This window comes from Petromyzon marinus, chromosome 52 (genome assembly GCF_048934315.1).
Source record: "Petromyzon marinus isolate PM22_M1 ecotype Great Lakes invasive population chromosome 52, UKy_Petmar_22M1.pri1.0, whole genome shotgun sequence".
Taxonomy (NCBI): Eukaryota; Metazoa; Chordata; class Hyperoartia; order Petromyzontiformes; family Petromyzontidae; genus Petromyzon; species Petromyzon marinus.
Window position 1 is genome coordinate 7,813,260 of NC_133718.1, and position 21,766 is coordinate 7,835,025.

Consider the following 21,766-nt stretch of genomic DNA (forward strand, 5'->3'; position numbering starts at 1 on the left):
TGCAATTCAGGTTCATTTATTTCCGCGAAACGTTGCGTTCACAGCTTCGTCGCGCGCACACGGGAAAACCCGGAGCCCGAGACGAATGCACGCCGCGCGACTTCAGTATCTCTTGACGCCGCGGATAGACTGAATCACGGGGCTGGAGGCGCCCCAGTCGCTGCACCTGCGGTACTCGCCCTGCTCGAGCAGGTACTGGCGCCCGTGGTAGTTGGGCTCCTCGTAGGCCACCCAGGCGCCGTCCAAGATGCGCATGGAGCGCACCTCGCGCTGCCGGTAGCGGTCCGGCAGGTTCGAGCAGTCGTCGGTGAGCTCCACCTCCTGGCCTCCAAAGTCATCCTGCTGGTAGAGCTTCAGCCGGTTGCGAGCGCTGTTGTACTGTCGGGAGGAACGGAAGCAGGTGAGTGCAGTGGGAGTTTGTTCCAGTGAAGGGAAAGCTAGACGGGAAAAGGATCGAGAGCGTGAGTGGGCGCAGGGCGAGCGAGGCACAGCGAGGGTCGGCAGAGATTTTGGAGTAAAAGTCGAGGCAAGTCAACACCGAACAGCTTATGACAACGCACGACTACGCACACGGGCGGGGTTGCCCATAACTTACGCCACGGATTGCCCTGCAGGATCCGATCCGCTCACATTGGCCCGTCATGCGCTGGGAGTCGGAATATTCGCCCTGCTCCAAGATGTACATGCTACCATTGTAGTCCGGTCGCTCGAACAGCACCCAGGCGCCTCCCTCCACTCGGATCGAGTTGCATCTCGTCATGTGCATGCTCATGGTGGGACAGTCCTGGATGCATTCATAGCGGCGGCCTTGGAAGCCTCGCTCCTCGAAAAAGACGATCTGCGGGCGCACACGCGAGAGGATCCGCGCGCGTCTGGACAACGGTGGCTGTGACCCGCGGCGCTGGCGCACAATGCGAGGGGGACGTTCCTCCCTCCCAGCCTGTGGCGGAAGTTTTCGCGGTTGAAATCGCGCAGGCCGCCCTGATTACAGTTACAGCCAGCATGGCCGTATTATCTAATAGGCCCACAGTACGCACTGTGCTTCGGGCCTACGAAAAAAATGTTTGACCATGTTTTTAGTTTGCTTTGTACGATAAAAAAAATGTAACCAAGATATCTTCTGGAATATTTTTTTTATATATATAGCAAGGAGAAGCACGGTGTTTCCAATTAAATCTGCGTATCTGCGGCACGCAGCACGCTCCCGTAGAATTAGGGCACAGACTAAACAATAACGACATCTGTCCAGCGGCTGGACGAGGTACGCGTGGAACAAGCGAGTGGCAGCGGCGGTAGTAGTGACATGGGGTGGCAGCAGTACCAACTGGACTAAATGTCTCCAGTTGGAGACATTTACACTGAAGGCCCACGAAACAGAAGTGCCTAGGGCCTTACAAGAACTTCAATTCGGCCCTGGATACAGGGAATAATGCTTCGGCGTGTATCGACTATAACAAATATATCACTCGTTCGTTTATTAAGTTTATTGAGGGCCCAGCTGGTCCAGGATTGGGCAATATCCCGGCCCACTTTTCACCCCATGCCACTGGAGGGTACAATGCGAAGCGTTACGAACCCTACATGAAAAATGTAACAACGTAGTGAATAATCACAATTAGTTTCGACACTCAGTGTCTCGTCAGCTTGAGTCGGGAACGCTTGAACCAATGCTGTTGAACTGGCAGATATGTTTTAGGCGAGATGCTAACTGCAGGAGGCCATGGGTTCGATCCCAACCCTGATGCCTGCTGTACATTTGGAGTTGTGTGTTTCTCTCCCCGTGGTCGGGTTGATTTCTCTCCGGTTTCTACAGGTTATCCCTCCACATTTAGAATCAACATCACCCGTTTAGAGTATTTGTCTGCTGTAAACTTTTCACGCGATAAGCCACTTCGTTGAGCTATCTTTTGTGGCCAGGTCGCTTCTGAAAAAGAGCTAATATATCTCAGTGGGCCTTACTTGGTAAAATAAAATAAAATAGTTCATCGTTTTAGTTTCGTTAGACATGCCCATTGAGATAGCTCTAGCTATAAATAAACGTATCAAATTGCTCCATATTAACGCAGCTTAAATTATATATATTTTACAAACATTTAGCAATTTTTGAAACGGAATATCAATTTTAACAAATATATAACTAACGTTCCGAAATAGTTTATCTAGCTGAAATGAACATATTTCGCGGCGGGAAGACGTGCAGTGGGTGTATGTAAAGCACCATACCTTCTTCATGGTGGAGTAGATGCTGCACACAGGGAGATCCAGAATGGTTTGACTCTGTCAACTGTCGCCCTATTTATACCGAAACTCGTTAATTGCTGAAAGAGCATCACCATTGTCCAACCACCACCGCCATCACGGGGACCTGTTGCTAAAATGCAACACAGCCCTGCGGTCAGTGTCTGTGGAGTCAGCGAACGTGGCCGTCGTTTTGCTCAAATCGCTGAATCGAGAAACGCCAGCACGTGCGTGATTCCTGAATTTAAAAAAAAATGTGCAAATGCCCACAGCACGACGCGGAGACAAAACACCCATGGGTGCACGTACAAGAGTGCTTGCTTTTTTTTTGCTTATAGCTGAACGTCATAACACAGAGCAATGTGCCTAACGATGAACGTTTTCAATCGGTGCGTATACTACTAAGGGGCCGTCCATAAATGACGTCACGCACCTGGGGTGGGGGTCAGACATTTGTGACGATGTGTGACGAGGGGGGGGGTTATAAATGTGACGGCACATCAAAAAAATTTGCTTCTCCATTGCAGAATGGAGAAGCATACATTTTGAACATTTTTTTAATGATTGTTATGAAACATTTTGATTCTAATGATTCTTCCAGGGCTTTTCATTCTGTGGAATGAATATATGATTGTTATAATTGTACTCTCCATTTTGCTTCGTTCTACTACAAAGTTTCAAGTATTTTTTTAATAGTTATAATTACTTTTAATATTTTATAATTATAAGATAATTTCAATATCATATTCTGAACATCTGCAGTTTTAGTTAGACGTTCAAAATTTTCAAATGTATTTTATGCTAAATTTAAGCTTTCCAACGCCTTTTTACGTGTTTTCTCCTACAACATCAGAGTGCAGCGCCACATTAAATACGCACTACAATGCCAATACTTTAAAGGGATTTGAAGCATGTTTTATTTTCAAAATAAAAATATGGTTTGGGGGGGGGGCAGAGCTTTATGACGTCAGATTTGAGGGGGGTCCGACTTTTTATGACGCCGTGTGACGAGGAGGGGGGGGGGGTCAAAAATCGTCCAAAATCGCGTGACGTCATTATGGACGGCCCCTAACTGCTACTACTAACTACTGCTACTACCTGCTGCCACGCGTGGCTCAGAAACGCGATCGTTGGTACGAAAAGTTTGGAGAGGGGGGGGAAACTGAAAGGTGCGCGGATAAGACGTGGAGGGATGCACGCTGGGAATTAAAGCGCGCCGCGGTGGCTAGATGTTAACTACCTCGCCTGCCATACACGAGGTCGTGTGTTCGATCCCCACCCTGATGATGCCTGTTGGATATTTGGAGTTCGCGTCTCTCTCATCATCATTATCATCACGGTTGCGAGATGTTAACTACCTCGCCTGCTATACAGGGTGTCTTGGGTTCGATACCCACCCTGATGATGCCTGTTGGAAATTTGGGAGTTTGCGTCTCTCTCATCATCATCACCACGGTGGCGAGATGTTAACTACCTCTCTTGGTGTACAGGCAACAGGACGTACGGACAGGTTTGTTCGCATCTCTGAAAGTTCGTACGTCGAGTGTTCGTAAGTAGAGGAGTCCCCGTGTGCGGTCTCCATACGCTCCTCTGCGCACTTTTAGGCTTTCGCATCCGTTTCCTTTTGTCGGTGTCGATGTTTGACCCACGTCGCAGCTTGGCGAGACCAACTGATGTCGAAATCCAGTGCGTGCACGTGTTGCATTGCGACGAACCAGTGCTGCTTAATAAATGATGCACCCCAAGCGAAGGTCGTGGCCGAGTCTCTGGACCACAAAGCAGCACCTTCGTAAATGCTATGGGAATGTCGCGAATATCAAATGTGCTTAATTATTATTCAGCCTTAAAGCACTGAAGTTGCAACACAGCCCAATAGGGGTCCGATGTCCGAAATTATCCTTAAAGTCGTTATTTTTCGACCGGAGTACTATTTCTGCGTCGCGACATTTAACACCCCGCGCTGACATTTGTTCTTGTCGCTTGTTACATCTCAGCCGGGCTCGGAATGTGCGCGCTTTGCAAGTGTCTCCGAATCGTGCGAAGCGATAGGTTGGTGCGAGGCGGCAATTAGGATGCTTCTGCTGGGCACAGCCGAGGCGCGGTTTTTTGGAATGTGGCTGCGGCAGTGAGAATGGGGTTGGTGGCGTGAAGTGCGAATTCCCGGACGCCACTTCGGAAAGGGCTTTTTGGTTAAAGACCCAAAAGTGTAAATCCCCCCCCACACCACCACCACAACAAACAAAATAGACCATCAAGGCTGGCATGTATTGCCACGGTTTGGCTACGTACGGTGCGAAAGAAGTTCAACATACATGCATCGGCAACACACAAACAACGTTCGTGTACGCAGGCCGCAAAGTTATACACTCGAGAGAGCGGGTGGTAGTGAATGGTGAGAAGGCATTGGGAGTGGTTGGGGAAATATTCGGCGTCCTGGTGATTGGGTCTGCGATGAAGCGCTCGTCGTGTGTAATTGCTACTTTCGGCTGTGAGAATAAACATTCAACTTGCCGGTGAGTGAGCTGAAACAACAATAAATGGCTCGTTTAACGCGTACACATGTGTAAATTTAACATGTGATATGTCGGGTGGTGGATGGTCTTACGACACAAATGTGGCCAGATAATTACGTTGGCTAGCCCAAAAGATCTAATATGAATCCCAAACGGTTGCTTAACGCCAGAGATGTGTCATTATCAGTGTGCGTAATGTACACCCCAGAAGTTCTATACGCTGGGTATCGAAAGTACATAATAATTAATCAGCCCTTTGTCAAGCCACTGCGAGATGACAGCCTCCCCACGCCGTGTTGGTCGTGGAGGTCGTTTGACCATACTTCACTACGTGGGTCAGTTCGGGTTGGTAAATGTGAAGGAGATGTGGACCAGGACCAGTTAGGATGCCACTCGCCACAACTGGGAATCAACTCAAGTCGCCGGATGCCTAGTGCAAGTGCGCTAACCACTGTGCCACCGCTCCACCCCATAAGGATACGTTCAAGAGAAAGTAAAAGGAACGCCTGGTACCGATTGGGCTTCTCTTTTCTTCTTGTTCCACGCTCTGCTATCGGCGTACCCTCCACACCATATATCGGTTTGAAGAATATCGGTTGAATCTTCACTAACCTCGTCACTTTGTGGGTGAGACCGATTGCATTGACATTGGTGCATCGTGGCGAGAGAAGCAGTGAAGATCTACACAGCACGTCAGGCCAGTCAGCCCGGTCGCATCGAGCGCACGGAATTAAATAGTTTTTTAGCTCTCCATAAATGTCAGCTGTGTTTATTCGCAGCCGCCTTGAGCGACGAGATCGGTCCGGGTGACAGGTGCTCGATGGATTGTCGTCCAACTGGAAATCTGTAAAAATACAACAGCTTAATAGCTCATCGGATTCCTCCGGTATATATAAATATATTGGTCGTTGCATCGCAGAATCGTGAGAGGTGGCAAGTGGCTCTGGGAGGCCTTCATCCAGCGGTGGATCGGTCCGAGCTGATGACGATGTTGAAGAGATTTTAACTTCTGACAGAACAGGGGCATTTTGCATCTCGGTTTCATCTTCCTCGTCTTCAAGCACGAGTCCAGGGGCCTCTCAGCATCTTTGACTCCGCAGCAAAACAAAAACAAAGATAGCCTTCGCAGACTGTTGGGGCAAGTGCTGTTAGCGTGCGCCTATGAATGCCGGCACGGCACACGAGGGAGTGGGTGGCCAGCACCACGCCCGGTCGCCTTTGTCTCCCCAGCGGTGATGTTTACACACTGCACTCGCTACTCATTTGTGGTTGAGTCGACCTAGGGGAGGCCTAGGACCGGTTCAGATCATTGTCACCAGTGTTGGCAGTGAGCGGGAATTGAACCCGGGTCGCCAGGTCACAACAACACAGGCACTCACGCACTCACGCACTCACATTCACGTTTGTTTATCCAAGTGAGAACTCAGAAGGCTATGAGGATAATTTAATTCACAAGAGTGACCATTCACCCCACTCAATCATATTCGCTCACCCATTCAACTACTCACACACCCAACTACTCACACACCCAACTACTCACCCACCCACTCGCGCACCCATTCAACTGCTCACCTACCCACTCACACACGCACTCACGCACCCATTCAACTACTCACCCACCCACGCGCACACTCACTGACGCACCAGTGCAACTACTCACCCACCCACACACTCACCTCTACCACCACTCTGCAGGTCACAACACTTATCTTCCTGCTTCTTACCTCGCACCGCTCCACTCTGAAATTCCTTCCCATAATCGCATTTTTCCACCAAGCTCATATAACCTTTCTCAATGTAAGACATGTGTTGCCACTGTACACTCTTGCATATTACAGCGTTGGTAGGAGTATACAGCGAGACGACCCACAGACACAACACAATAACGTTCGTCTGCAATGGCAACGTTGCAAATCATCAATTTGGATTCCACAGCAGAGAGCAGCAGCTGCTGGCAGACAAAATCTCGCAGGCCAAGTGCTGTGCCACCTTGTGACGCACAAGGACAGCCGCCACTGGGGGTCACCTTGGAATGTGTGCGATGAGATGTGATGCACGTATGTTGAACTTCTTTCGCACCGCACGTGGTTGCCCGTGCTAATCGGAGGTGCGTGATGCAAGTCGCTTTGAGCTGTTGAGACAATGAAGACATGCGCTGTGGCAATGTAAAAAAAAACACACACACATCACCCTACAGGTGTATTCGAAAACAAGTTTGGCTGGCTCCGCTGGCTGGCAGGCGGGAGGGAAAGACGGACGGACGGGCTGTCACGTCCAAAGGTCGCGAGTTTATATCATTATCATTAAAATGTATGCTCACCGAAGCATCATTTGAGTCACGATGTCACCCGTGGAGGAAGCGAGCGTCTCCAAACGCTGCGCTGTGAGCCTCGAGAAAATCGCGCGCCGTGCAGTCGACACCTGTCCCTGCGGCAGGTGCCGAGAGCCGGGGGGAGGTGAGGGGGGAGGCACATCACCTGAGCAGCCTCCCACCTCACCCCATCCGTCATTCCCAACGCAGGGGTGTGACTGGGGGACCGTCCTCCCCCGGCCAGTCGCACCGTGCCCTATAAAGCGCGCCGAGCGGTGCAGCACGAGCAGCAGCAGCAGCAGCGGCAGCGGCGGTGGGGGTCTCGAGACGCGGATTCCACGAGCAGCAAGTAGGTGAACTCGCGACTCTGCAGTAACTGTCTCGTGACTCGGGTTGTCATGAGCACTGTTTGGGCGCCACGGTGGCGAGATGTTAGCTACCCTTGCCTGGTGTGCAGGAGGTTCGTGGGTTCGATCCCGAGCCTAACGTCTGCTGCTGTGTATTTGGGGTTTGCGTGTCTCTCTCTCTCCCCGTGGTGGCGTGGATTTTTCTCCGGGTTCTCCGGGTTTTCCCTCCTCGTTTGGAATCAACATCACGCGTTCAGAGTGTTTGACTGCTCTATATTTCCACGTGATGATGATGATGATAAGCCACTTTGTTGAGCTGGCATTTGTGGCCGCCAGGTCGCTTCTTAAAAAAGAGCTACATAGTTCAGTGGGGCCTTACCCGATAAAATGAAATGTATTTGTAGAAGTAGTTTATATTTTACATTTCCAGCAACCGATTGGGGGGGGGGGACCCCCACCGGTAACCGGTTTATATTCCTGCCTGTAGCAATGTTATTTCCCGCACCACCGATTAGCACGGTTGGCTACGCACGGTGCGAAATAAGTTCGACATACATACGTGCGTACATTCAGGAGCTAGATGCCAATGTCGAGGTCTGCCGCTGCCCACGACGAGAGGGCTTCAGGAGAGAGAGAGTTTATGGAGTGTCGCTATCCCCCCATCGAAGGAGCGTAGACTACAGTCCCGGTTACCGGTTTTGCCGAACACATCGACACGTCCAGCAATAAACGCCCACATGTTCGAGCTTAGAGTATTTGCCTGCTGCTATAAATGTCCACGTGGTAAGCCACACTTCGTTGAGCTATTACTCGCGGCCAGGTCGCTTCTGAAAAAAGAGCTGTGTAGCTCAGTGGGGCTTACCTGGAAAAATAAAAGAGTTTAGTTTTATACTTTATGTTTGCCTTGTTAACTGAGAGACGAAGAGAGTTGCCACCACTGTGGTGTAATTGGTAGCGCACTTAGACTTGCAAACTCAGAGGTCGCCGGTTCGATTCTGTCGCCCGGCGCGGCAGTGGACACAATGGGGCACAATCCCCAGAGTTTGTGTCCACCAGGCAATATAAATGGGTACACCCCCAGTCGCATGCGGTGGGGTAAAGTGTGGGCACTCCCAGCTCTTTCAAGACGTCTGGTCAGCCTGGAAAAAAAGTAGACCAAATGCCCTCTATGCAGTAGTCGCCTCCAGTGGCGTGGCGAACAAATGCAGGGCTGCGCGTTTGCCTTTTTTGAAAGTGAGAAACTACTGCAAATGGTACCACGCGGTGACCTCAGGCCGCCCTGCGGTTTGTTCGTTCACCGCGTGCCGATCGGTGCATTCATTGCCCGCGTTCCACTGCAGACCGCTTCACCAATTGTCATCGTTTCAAGACTCCTCGATTGCGACCCGCGTGTACCGTTCGCCCGGCCGCGTAATCGCGCGTGCCTTTTTTTTTTTTTTGCTATAGGACTATGGAGCAACAACGGGCCTACGAGATTCTGAAGAAGGGCATCGCGAGCTTGGATTTCGAAGGGAGCGCCGTTCCCTCCGAGTTGCTCCTGACGGGAGACGAGGCGTTCCCAGTCGTGGTCAACGGGTCCCACCAGGTGCTGATCGCGGCGTCGCGCTACGGAAAGGGGCGACTCGTGGCGCTGGGCCACGAGAGTTACCTGGAGTCGCCAAAGTTCGCCAAATTCCTCGTCAACGCGGTCACGTGGCTGAGGCAGGGGGCGCCGCGCGGCCACGTGTCCGTGATCCACAAACTCGAGGGGCTGAAGAAGATCCTCGACGGGAATGGCATCAAAGCCGGCGTCTCCGAGAAGGCCGACAAGAGCGCCGCGGTCCACTGCATGACCACCTTCTCCTCGTCCACCAAGGAGGAGGAGGAGCTGTCGCGTGACCTCGTGGCGTTCGTGAAGAGCGGAGGCGGCCTGCTGATCGGGGGCCAGGCGTGGAACTGGGGCAGCCACAACAAGGGGAAAGATGCCATGAGCCACTTTCCCGCCAACAAGATCAGCGGCGTGGCGGGAGTTTACTTCATGGCGCACACGGGGAACAAGGGGGTGTTCAAGATCAAGGAGTACATCCCTGCCAACTCCACTATTCTCAGGTGAGAAATTGCGACTGGCGACTGGCACCTTCTGGTGCTGCTGTGGCGAGATGTTAACCACCTCACCTGATATGCAGGAGATCGTCGGTTCGATCCCGACCATGACGATGTCTGATTATCAGTTACTCCCGCAATGTTTATCAGCTAACTATCGTTTCCCACACCTCTGCATCATTCTCTCTCTCTCTTTCTCCCTCTGAGAGAGTGAACGGCCACCATTCACGAGCGTTAAACAAATAATATATATAGAAACAATGACAACAAATCAATTATTTCATCCGGAGCAGACAAAACATCCACTGGACCAACGACTACAAGCGCCTGGTGGCCGGCGTCACCGCGTTCACCGTCGAGGGCAACCCGTCGCAGCTGGTGGCACACGGCTCCACCGCCTTCCCCGTTGTCGTGGACCTCAACAACCGCACGCTGATCGCCGCGGCGCGCTACGGCGAGGGCCGCGTCGTGGTGCTCAGCCACGAGGGGCAGATGGGTACCGAGGCGATGAGGCCGTTCATCTTGAACGCCGTGCGGTGGCTCGACGCGGAGAGGCACGGCAAGGTCGGTGTGAGCGGCGTCAAGGGCTTGAACGAGATGCTCGGCAAAGAGGGCTTCTCCAGTGCCGCGATCGACTTCCGTCCGGGCCTCAGCGTCTTCTGCTGCGGCGCCTACATCAACATGCCAGCTCAGGAGCTGCACGAGTTCGTCGCGGAGGGTGGCGGGCTGATGATCGGCGGCCACGCTTGGTTGTGGGCCTCCAAGAACCCGGGGAAGTCCGTCTTGACCGAAAACCCGGGCAACAAAATTGTCAACAAGTTCGGGATCAGCATCCTGGGCGCTGGCATCAGCGGCGGATCGTTCACGCCCATCACGCTCAAGGAGGGCACCGCTCCGTTCAACGTGCGCTACGCGGCGTGCCACCTGGTCAAGCATCTCGTGCACAACCAGGCGGGAGATCCGCTGGAGCTGAAGAAAATGTCGACGTGCCTGATGCAAGATTACATGCCTCTGCTCTACGGCGGCGACGACGACGACGCCTGCTTCAAGCCCTTCCAGCAAGTCGGCCGGCAGATCGTCACGTGCTCGAAGCTGCCACCCGTTGGCCACGATGCTCCCGTACAGCTCAAGTCCACCGATGGATTCCTGATGGCCCTCGCGAACGCCATCTACAGAAACGGTGCCAAGGTGGAGAAAAATATGCCAAACCTGGGCCAAAAGTTCCCTGGGATGCCCATACAGAAAACCGCCGCAAAAGGTAAAACGCGTCCTCTCTGGCCAATTACAAAGCGTGACGCTCAATTGGAATTCCCTTCCATCAGCGTGTCTCCCTATCCTACCCCGTGAGCTCCTAAGTGCCCATGCAGATCAGTGTATGAGACAGGCACCGGCTTTATAATTATATGTTAAACTAAAATAAAAGCGAAACCATGGTAAGGCCCACTGAGCTATATAGCTCTTCTTCAGAAGCGACCTGCCCACAAATGATAGCTTACATCACATCCCATCTCAACACACCTTTTTTAAAGGGCACTCCCAGTGGCAGCTTTCCCTGTGTGACACAAGGTAACTCAGCGCCTGGCCTGCAAGCGGGCATGAGTCTGCCAGTAGGGGGGGTGTCGATGATTTCTGCTATGTGTATATGATCAATCACTATTAATTTTGCGGTGTCATTTTTCCAACTTGACAAATGTTTGAGCCTTACCCCGGCACATAACGACCACTGGGCCAAGTTGGGGTCTCTTTCCACCCAGCCGTATGAATGGGTACACCACGGTAAGTCGATCAACAGGTTCGCCTGTCGGCATGGACACCTTAACCAAGACATCTGTTCACCCTGGAAGAGAAGGCCAAATTACCCGTACACTTTAGAGGTCCCCGCCAGCAGTGGCGTGAAAAAAGCAAGCGAGATGCATCGCTGCAACTTCACCATGTTAATAACTAAACACATTTTTTAAAGTGAAAAATATTGAGACACCCAAAAAATTGCAGGGTGGGGACGGGACAAAAGATTGGAACTTACATTTTTTTCACCCAGATCCAGAAAGATTTATAAAAGAAGATGTTGAATGGTTCCGATACAATTATCCCATTCATCACTCGCTTCGGGGACACATGGCCTGCATTTCCCATGAATTGCACCACGTGGCTTTTTGATACAAAACTCGGGCGTGCCTTTAATCGAGGGTGTTTCCTGCATTGATAATTTAGTGGCTTTGGCAAGTGAATTTAAGCGCATGTGACGTGGTAGAGTTCAATGTTTAAAATGTGTTTATTAATGCATTGTTTTGCCTTTCTAGGTTTGATGCAAGTCACAATTGATGGGAATAATCATGGTAAGAACACCCACATCAACATCCGTTTTATTAGTTGTGTTGGAAAGAGCTGCCCTTCTTCACGTCGGGATATCAGAGCGCTTTGCAGAGAGCAAGTGACTTGTGTCACATCTCAACACATTCGAAAGGGCACCCCCACTGACAGCTGACACTGCACAGAACAAGGTGACTCAACACCGGCCTACAAGGGGGCATCAGTCTGCCAGTAGGAGGCGATTATCGCTCTGTGTGTTCCCGATTAAGTAATTTGCCGTGCAATTTTTTACATTTTGCAAGATTGGACCGTGACGTCACGGGATCTTTAACGCCCACCGCGGGGGTGAAGCAGATTTTTTTACGAGTAAATACAGCATGCACCACCGCAATATTAACCAGGGCGGCCTTTCAGGTTCGAGAAACCGCGAACCTCTGCACACAAGCGGCGAATGCCACTACTGCCGTGCCGCGTCACCGCCCATATCCAATTCTCTCGCATGTTCTCGTCCGCGTGCGTGCGCGTGCACGTGCTACCAACGCGGCGACCCGGGTTCGATTCCCCCTCACGGTCAACACCAGTGACGATTGTCTGAACCCGTCCTGGGCCTCCTCTAAGTCGACTCAGCCTCAAATGAGTACTTGGTGCGGTGTGTAAACATCGCCAACTAGGGAGGCAAAGGTGGCCGGGCGTGGTACTTGCCACGTCACCAACCTCGTTTGGCGTGCCGGCCTTTATAGGTTGAACTCGCTAACAGCACTTGCCCCAACAGTTTGTTAAGGCTACATCTTACCTTAAAATTATTGACATAGCGCCTTGGTACATATTCATGTAATGGTGGAAATGTGCTGAGTGAAATGGATTAGAGGAAACAATGGGGGGGGGGGGGGGGGGTAAATCTGTGATGAGTGAATTCGGTGAAATGATGAATGGATTGAATAAATGAATGAGAAATTAGTGAAAGCCATGTAAAGAGAATACGAAGAGGGGAAAACTAACGGTGGCGGTTACGATGGAGAGATTAAGGGGGGGGTCGTGGGGTGAGCTAGGGGTAAAAAGAAGTGAGTTTTGAGTGCGGAGCGGAAACTTGGTGAGCGAAGGTTACTGCTCAAAGTATTGCGGGGAGATGAGGAGTTCGTTCCAGTGCGAGAAAAGTTAAAGAGCGAAAGCGCGGATTGAGTGCAAGGAAAAGAAAGACCAGAGAGAGAGAGAGACAGCGAAGATTAAGACCACAGAGGGCGAGAAGGCGACACGTGACAGCGACCTTTTGCCTGTGCGTGCGCTACAGAAAGCGAGTGCTGGAGGAGCACGGGGCTCTACGCGCCTCCATCCGAGACGGTCCGCATCACGGTGCCCAAAGCCCACGTCAAGGGCGGCCTGCAGGTGTTGCCGCACGAACCACGCGGGCGAGCGAGCCGTGCGTTGGCGCCCGCGCTCTTCGCGTGTTGCATGCGTAACGCCGGCGCCGCGGTGGCTAGGAGATGTTAACTACCTCGCCCGGTATGCAGGAGGCCATGGGTTCGATCCCGACCCTGGCGATGCCTGGTGCTGTGTATTTGGAGTTGGCGTGCGTGCGTGTCTCTGTCTCTCTGTCTCTCTCCCGCGTGGATTTTTCTCCGGGTCCTCCGGTTTTTCCCCTCCACGTGTAGAATCAACATCACGCGTTTTAGAGGATTTGGCTGCTAAACAAAAAAAATACACGCGCTGATAAGCCACTTCCTTATCATCAGTGGCCAGGTCGCTTCTGACAAAGAGCTACGCAGCTCAGCGGGCCTTACCTGGGTAAAATTTTAAAAGGTAGTAGTTAGTCGTAGTAGCATTATATAACAATAGGGTTTACCCTTTCTGGCAATAAAACAGGTGTTAAGATGTTAAAACAACCAAACATAATAATTTTTCAAGGAATCCTGTCTGCATTAACCACACGTACTTGTGGTGAACATGCAAACAAAAAAACATGCTCTTATAGTATACGCATTGTCAGTGTCAGAGCATGTTTTTTTGTTTGCAAGTTCACCAAAAGTACATGTGGTAAATGCAGACAGGATTCAATTCTAGATTTGAAGCTTTAGTGACTGCAAGGATCCATACTCTTTGGTTCTATTCGGTAAAGTCACGTAGGTAAAAATAAAATAACAAAAAATCACGACGTTTCGGCCACAACACAAGTGGCCTTCATCAGGTGAAGGGACTGGACTGTCCAGAGGACAGCGTTGGAGTGAAGACAGCCAAGCCCAGGTCGCGTCCTTTAATCCAGACAGGATTCCTTGAAAAAAAGATTCTCATTGGTGATTTAACGTCTCAACACACCTGTTTTATTGCCAGACATTGTAGAAACCTCTTGTTATATTTTGATACTGGCACGAAAGGTCACCCCATGTCGCAAGTAGCCTTGCTTCAGAGGTGGTTCGGCCCTTTCCGTCTCCCGCTGACGCTCCCTCTCACCTGCCCAGATCCAGATCGGCTCCCACACCGACGTGCTCTTTGGCAAGAAGGAGCCCGTCCTCCGCCACCCGGCCATCACCCGCAGGTTCGCGGTGCAGGAGGAGACGCTGGAGGTCGGCTCGTGCTGGGGGGGGCTCATCTACGTGGTCGTGCCCAAGCAAAGCAAACTGGGAGCGGTGGACGTCGTTGTGGACGGGGCAGTGCAGGCTCCCTGGTTCCAGCTAGGTGAGGTTGCCCACCCCTCCATCCACTCTTTACCCCCCCCCATCTCCATCCACTCCCTCCCACCCCTCCCGCCCCCCCCCCCTCTCTCTATCCACTCCCTCCCACCCCTTCGCTTCCACCCCCAGCACCCCCCACGTGTAACACAGTTCCCGAGCACAGGCCCAGAGATGTGTATATATGAGGATTGAACCTTGACTTAAAGCTTTCGTGACTGCGGGAATTTATATTCTTTGGGTCTTTTGTATAAAGTCACGTAGACAGGTTCAAAGAAATTAACAAAAAATAACAACAAAAACTACGACGTTTCGATCGCAACACGCGCGGTCGTCATCAGGAAGAATCAAGAGGGGGACAGCTGCTGACGCAGAACTGTTTTAAAGTTATTTTTTTAAGGTTTTAAAGGAAAATTCTTTAAAACAGTCTGCCTCAACGCTTGTGTTGCGATCGAAACGTCATCGTTTATTTTTAGAACCTATCTACGTGACTTTGCCGAAAGAGCCAACTAATATGAGACTTGATTAAAGGCAAAGCCTCTTTAAATCGAAATTTAAATCGAAATTTAAAGCCTCTTTGTTACAGCAACTAAGAGAGTCAAGAGAGCCAGAGTGGATAATAAGAGTTGGAGACTTGCATCATGGAGCAAACACGGTGGCGAGATGTTAACTACCTCGCCTGGTATGCAGGAGGTCGTGGGTTCGATTGCTGACCCTGACGCCTGTATATCTGGAGTTTACATATTCTCTCCCTGGTCGAGTGGATTTTTCTCCGGAAGTCCTCCGGTTTTCCCCTCCACATTTAGAATTAAGACACGCGTTTAAAGTATTTGGCTGCTATAGATGCCCACGTGATGAGCCACTCTGAAAACCAGCTATATAGTTCAGTGGGCCTTACCTTGTAATTTGTTTCTAAGTTTACAGTTTATAAGCGGCCAGCAACAAAATGCGCTTTCAAAAGCCACGAACACCACATTTAACCCGCCAATTAGTATTACTATAATGACTGTTTCATCACAGGCCCCGTCGCGATTGAATGGGTTTGGCTATGTCGGCTGATCCAGGCTGCACGACGAGGCGACGTCACTCAGCGCACGTGTGTGTGTGTGCGCTTTCTCGCAGGCAAGACCGGCGTGGCAGATTGGCAGCAGACAATCCGTCACTACCCGGCGCCCTGGTCTGAGTTTGAAAACGAAAACGTCATCCTCACCATCCCGTCCACCGATGCGCGGATGGTGAACAACCCTGAGAGTCTGATGAAGCTGTGGAATAATATCATGCAAGCCGTTTCCACCTTGTCTGCCACCCCATTTCCATTCTCAAGACCAGAGAGATTTGTGGCCGATGTCCAGATTGTTATAGGTAATACCAATACAATGCTTTACAACGTGCATCCGTTTAAAGCACGCGCAGCCACAACGTGCTTTGAACACTCGCGTGTCATCGTATTTCTGTCTGCGTGCGTCTTTCTGTCTTTCTCTCTGTGTCTCTGTGTCTGAATGCCATTCGGTCGGCAGGATTGAATGATAGTCTCACCTTCACTTAAAACATTATTATTGAATGCTAGACACATCTAATGCCTTTTAAGTATCATGTAATTTATTTTAGTATCATAGTTTTACTCCGCATTTTTTTCTTCGACGTCTCTGCCTCAAGAACGCAGGACAAGTAAATAATAATATATTTATTAAGATGGTGATTGGGCCCAGGAATGCACTGCCGCGTGGATAGTGCCTTGTCCTCATCAGAACAAATATTCCCACAATGCAATGTGCCAGCAGCACTTAATTGTACTTTTTAATATATTAGTTTAATTTAGGATTGTTTTTCATGATTAAAGGAGTTGTTACCCAATAACAACTATTAGCTAACAATTCATGTCTATTTAAAAAAATTGCAGTCAGATGTTTTATATGCTTAATTCATCTATCTGGCCTCTTTATTTGTGTTATGAACAAGGGGAACTTCCTAAAACGTCGCCTATTATATATTTTAAGGCCTGTGTCGTTGATTAATGTATTGAGTTATTTTTGTTAATTGTGCTTGTGCACGACTGCCCAACACGGCAGCAGCAGCAACAGCAGCATCAACAACAAAAATACTGTCACCATTTGTAAACGCAACCACTATTTCACAGGTTTGATGCATTCGGGATATCCCATCATGCTGCAAGTGTCGTGCACAAAGGGCATCATTGACGAGAAGTGCATGATCAGGGGCATGTGGGCGTCGATTCACGAGCTGGGCCACAACCAGCAGCGGGCGGCCTGGGAGTTCCCGCCGCACACCACGGAGGCCACCGCCAACCTGTGGTCCACGTACGTGCACGAGACGGTGCTGGGCATCGCGCGGGAAAAGGCACACTCGGCGCTGCAGCCCGCCAAACGGGTCCAGCGCATCAAGGACCACCTCAAGAAGGGATCCAAGCTGACCACGTGGTCCGTGTGGACGTGTCTGGAGACTTACCTCCAGGTACGCGATGGCATCGAGGGCAGCTGCCAACGGGTGGCGCGGCGAGCGGTTGGCACATTGCGCTCGCTCGATTCGCTGTCTCCCGGACACAGCGGTTGAGAGAATTGGGCGAGTTCCCTTAAATCCCTCCGTTTCCGTGCGCCCAGCGGTATGTGACGCGCGACCTCACGGGTCGATCGACGGGTCGCGTGCGATGGGTCCAAAGTGCGGGCGCTCCACACCACTTGCGAGACGTCTGGCCAGCGTGGAAGGAATAGGCCAAAAATGTTCCAGGGTGTTCACCAGAGCTCCCTCCAGTGACAGCCCTTCCTCCGGTAGTGGCGTGAGCAAGCACAATTGCGGACCTGCACCTGGAGCACAATTACCGTGCACTCTTGCCGGGGTCTCCAACGCAAGCGCAGCAGAACTCCAAACGCATTCCTGCGGAGGGAGCTGGTAGGAACGTTGGGTTGCTCGGTCAATGGCCAGGGTCAACGGCGGCACCACGTGGTGTATTCCGCACAATATGCCCGACTGTGAGGGCGGGCACAAGTCAGCGTGAGTAGGTTAAACGTTGAGTTTTATAAGGGTACCACGGAGTGACCAGCCCCTCCCTACCCACCCTCCCCACCCAGCCCCCCCTCCCCACCCAGCCCCTCCCCCCCCACCCCCACTCAGCCCTCCCCTCCCCACCCAACCCCTACCCATTCTCCCCACCCAGCCCCTCCCCACCCTCCCTCTCCCCACCCAGCCCCTCCCACCCAGCCCCTCCTTCCCTACCCAGCCCCTCCCCACCCTCCCCTCTCCACCAAACCCCACCCCTACAATTTTTGGATGCACGACGGACGGACACAATAATCCCCTGTGGGCTGGTCTAACCAGAGGTTCCTACCAGTATAAGCTGTGCTCCTGGTGATCTACAAACCCTAAGAGTTTGCGGCGTGCCCGCGGTTTGCAACCGCTCCCGTAATCCGCGGGAGGTGGAGATCCTGAAATCCACGACTGGTCCACGGAACTGCTTTGGGTTTTTTTTTTCTCACACGTATAAACACACGTTGGTGGAGCTGGTCAAGCTTACCAGTGCAGGATGGCAGAGCTTGAGCAATGTTGGGGCCAGTTCTGGCTGTGTTCCCGCTTGTCTGAGGTTTCCCGGTCCTTGAAGAAAACGATCTCCCGAAAGTGAGAGTGAATGAATACTGCGTACGTTACAAATTAGAATGTATGGCCCTGATGGCCAAGAGTGTTGCCGTTTGCTAACCCTTTGTGTGCTCTCTCTTTTTTCTCGTCGCCCCTCTTTCTTGATTATAGTTGCAGGAGGCATTCGGGTGGGAAGCATTCATGAAGATCTTCGCTGCATATCAACGCATCAATACCAAAGGGTTGGACAACAAAGGAAAGATGAATCTGTGGGCAGAGACATTCTCGAAGCAAGTCAACAAGAACCTGGTCCCCTTTTTTCAAAAGTGGGGTTTGCCCATCACTGACGACGTTGCCAAAAAGCTGGGAGGTTTGCCCGAATGGAAGGAAAATCCGATGTTAAAATACAAGTAGTGGGGACAGGTCGCAGCAGTGGATTTGCAAATGCATTTCAATGGCATAGGTTGGTACGGAATTGGTTTGTGAAAACGACATATATACATACATAACACGTGGGTTTTTCACGACCAATGATTCGTATCATTGTTTTGTTTCGGGTTAAGTTGTGTAAAAGTGTGTGCCGTTAATCTCTCCTGTGCCCGACACATCCGATGAATAGAAAGTGTCACGCACCACTGGTGGTGTTGGCCATCATGTGACTTGCAATCCAAAGGCAGCAGGTTCGATTCCATATCCCGGAAATTAAAAGCCTGGGGAAAGTTTCTCAAATCCACCCCCCCCCCCCCCCCAGCCTCTGTCCACTCAGCATTCTCAACGCATTCACCACAATTGATCAACATGTGGCGCGTGGTGGGATAAAGTGTGGGTACGTGCGTCTCTTTCAAGACGTCTGATCAGCGCGGAAGAGTAGACCAAATACTGTGCTTACTCGAGGAGTGTCGGGGGTGCTCTCTAGAACTTCCTCGTGGTGGAGGTATCTCCACCAGCAGTGGCGTGAGCGTTTACAGGGCTGTGCCTTTACCTGAATATGTGAATGGCTTTATCTGCCTCACCACTTCCTTCGTGACAGAAGTAAGTGTATTGACATTTTTACAGGTGTCAGTCAAAAGTTAGACTCGTGTTAGATGTTCGGATTAGGCCATGTAATGATTTTCAAGTTTTGTTGTCTAAAAACCCCTCCGCCACCCGACGCAAAAAAATCAAAATTGCCACGTGAACAAGCGTTTTAGCGCGTCAGTTCATCAGAATCAGAAGTTTATTTCCCATCGAGTGAAGCCCTTAGAGCTAAGAAGCTATTTGTTAAGGGCGACTCTGGCCGGCTGACGTCAAAGCATTCCACAATTACAGATTTTACAAAGCAAAACAATATGAAGAACAATTTACACAGCCAAAGTTAACACGACATACATAGCCTCACCAAAATCTCAATTATGAATTAATATTGAATGTGGCAACCTACGTGTTCAGTTAAACTAACTAGGTCACTGAAGTCACAATGTTGTATGTGGCACGTGAACGATGGGAAGATGTGTTTATCATTATTTTTACGTGAAAATGATTTGTGGTTGCCATTGTATTAAGCCAGACATAAAGGGCAGGTGTGAGCTGCTCAATATGCTTTGTGTTGAGATGGTATTATTCATACCATGAGTCACATATGGTGTTCGTGGTAATATATTTGAAAAACACACATTTTGTGATAACTAGCAAACAGCCTAATGACCACATCGTATTTAAAAGTGGGGACTTGTAATGGTTGCTTTTTCTGAAACTTGGTGTTACAAGTTGGTGATTACTTAATAAATGAGTTTTAAGTATGTGCGTCAAGATGTGTGTAGAATCTGGAATATGGGATGTCATGGCAAAATATATCCTATATTTCATATGGGGCCGTCCATAAATGACGTCACGCACCTGGGGGGGGTTAGACATTTGTGACGCTGTGTGACGAGGGAGGGGGGTTTTAGAAATGTGACGTCACATCAAAATGCGCAACTTTAAATATAGAATTGTTATAACACTAATTGTTATAACAACACTCCTACAACATCAGAGGGCAGCGCCACATTAAATACGCACTACAATGACAATAGATTAAAGCGATTTGAAGCATGGTTTATTTTTAAAATGGAAATATGGTTTTGGGGGGGGGGCAGAGCTTTGTGAAGTCATATTTGAGGGGGGGGTCTGACTTTTTGTGACGCCGTGTGACGAGGGGGGGGGGTCAAAATCGTCCAAAATCGAGTGACGTCATTTATGGACGGCCCCTTATATAAATTTATTCGGGTGTGAGTGCGCGTGCGACTCCGTCAACAGTTGCTCACCTTCCCGTCCACTCGCCACAAAGTCAAAGAGCGAATTAGCAGTGAGAACGCAACATGATGGACTTAACAAAACCATTTTTTATTTTACCAGGTAAGTGCCACTGAGCTATATACTTATTTTTAAAGAAGCGACTTGGCCACAAATGATAGCTCAACGAAGTGGCTTATCACGTGGCAATGTATAGCAGCCAAATACTCGAAACACATGGTTTTTTTTTAATGTGGAGGGGAAAACCGGAGGACTCGGAGAAAAATCCACGTGACTCCTAATATACAGCAGGCATCAGGGTCGGAATCGGAACTCACGGCAAGCACTTTGTGTGTAATGATTATCTTCTTCTTTGGTTCTTTCGGTAAAGTCACGTAGAATGAGATTAAAATAATAAAATAAAACAATAAAATTATCACGACCTTTCGGCCACAACGTGGCCTTCTTCAGGTGAAAGGAACAAACCTGTTGGGACGACACAGCTACAAGCTGCAAGCTCTGTCGTCCCGACAGGTTTGTTCCTTTCACCTGAAGAAGGCCACTTGTGTTGTGGCCGAAACGTCGTGAGAATTTTACTGTTTTATTTTATTATTTCATTCTCATTCTACGTGACTTTACCGAAAGAACCAAAGAAGATGAATCCTTGCAGTCACGAAAGCTTTAAATCGAAATGTAATGATTATGTCAACAGTGGTCTTATGGATAGACTCGCAAACGCCATTGGATTGGAATTTCCACCACTGGCTCAGGGTTGTGAATGGGAGATGAGCAGCGGCTCAACGCTCAATTGAGTAGGAAACTGAACTCTATAGTATTGACTAATAAACACAAGCGCCTCAAACCATTGATGGGCCTAAAAGCTGCGCTATTTAAATCGCATTTTCAATACAAGGCAGAGGTTTACATGTTTTTATCAGGATCAACTCGTAAAGGTAAATAGTAAATGGCTTACTCTTTGGTTCTATTAGGTAAAGTCACGTAGGTAAAAATAAAATAACAAAAAATCACGACGTTTCGGCCACAACACAAGTAGCTTTCATCAGGTGAAGGGACTGGACTGTCCAGAGGACAGCGTTGGAGTGAAAACAGCAAGCCCAGGTCGACTGTTGACAGTAGGGTTCGCGCTCCTATTAGATACAGACATGGGCAAAGTACGGCCCCCGGGCCGTATACAGCCTGTTGGGCCTTTTTAATCCGTCCAACCGAACTTGTCCAAATATTATTAAATTACATTTTACCTTTCTCCTGTAATGCCCACATTTCCCCATTAGATGGCGCACTTTGACCGGGAGTTACATGTTTTTGTATTGTTCATGTTCGTGCAATTTGTTAAATTGCCTTGCAAATAAATGCTTGCTACCTGTTAAAGGCCAAATCCTTTCATGTAATGATTTTTACATGTCATTTATATTAAGTTCACACAAACACTCCATACATCTG

The 21,766-nt window shown here is 49.9% G+C and overlaps 2 protein-coding genes across 4 annotated transcripts in view; one reads left to right on the plus strand and one right to left on the minus strand.

Annotated features, from left to right (window-relative positions):
- LOC116953626 (gamma-crystallin S-like) overlaps positions 1-21,766 on the minus strand; it is a 22,991-nt gene continuing 1,225 nt past the window's right edge. Inside the window, exons 1-3 of one of the 3 annotated variants that reach the window (XM_032973989.2) lie at positions 6,778-7,005; positions 596-838; positions 1-378 (exon numbers count right to left, since the gene is read on the minus strand). In XM_032973989.2, coding sequence (XP_032829880.1) covers positions 103-378; positions 596-838; positions 6,778-6,903 — 645 coding nt within the window. In that variant the 5' untranslated portion in view covers positions 6,904-7,005 and the 3' untranslated portion in view covers positions 1-102. The other 2 variants (XM_032973990.2, XM_076075182.1) reach the window with 2 other exon arrangements.
- On the plus strand, positions 7,279-19,830 carry TCAF2 (TRPM8 channel associated factor 2). Its single transcript, XM_032973988.2, has 9 exons — positions 7,279-7,411; positions 8,856-9,497; positions 9,785-10,749; positions 11,792-11,827; positions 13,090-13,184; positions 14,255-14,471; positions 15,587-15,826; positions 16,602-16,936; positions 18,224-19,830. The coding sequence occupies exons 2-9, from the start codon at positions 8,860-8,862 to the stop codon at positions 18,464-18,466; spliced, it is 2,769 nt and encodes a 922-aa protein (XP_032829879.2). The 5' UTR covers positions 7,279-7,411; positions 8,856-8,859; the 3' UTR covers positions 18,467-19,830.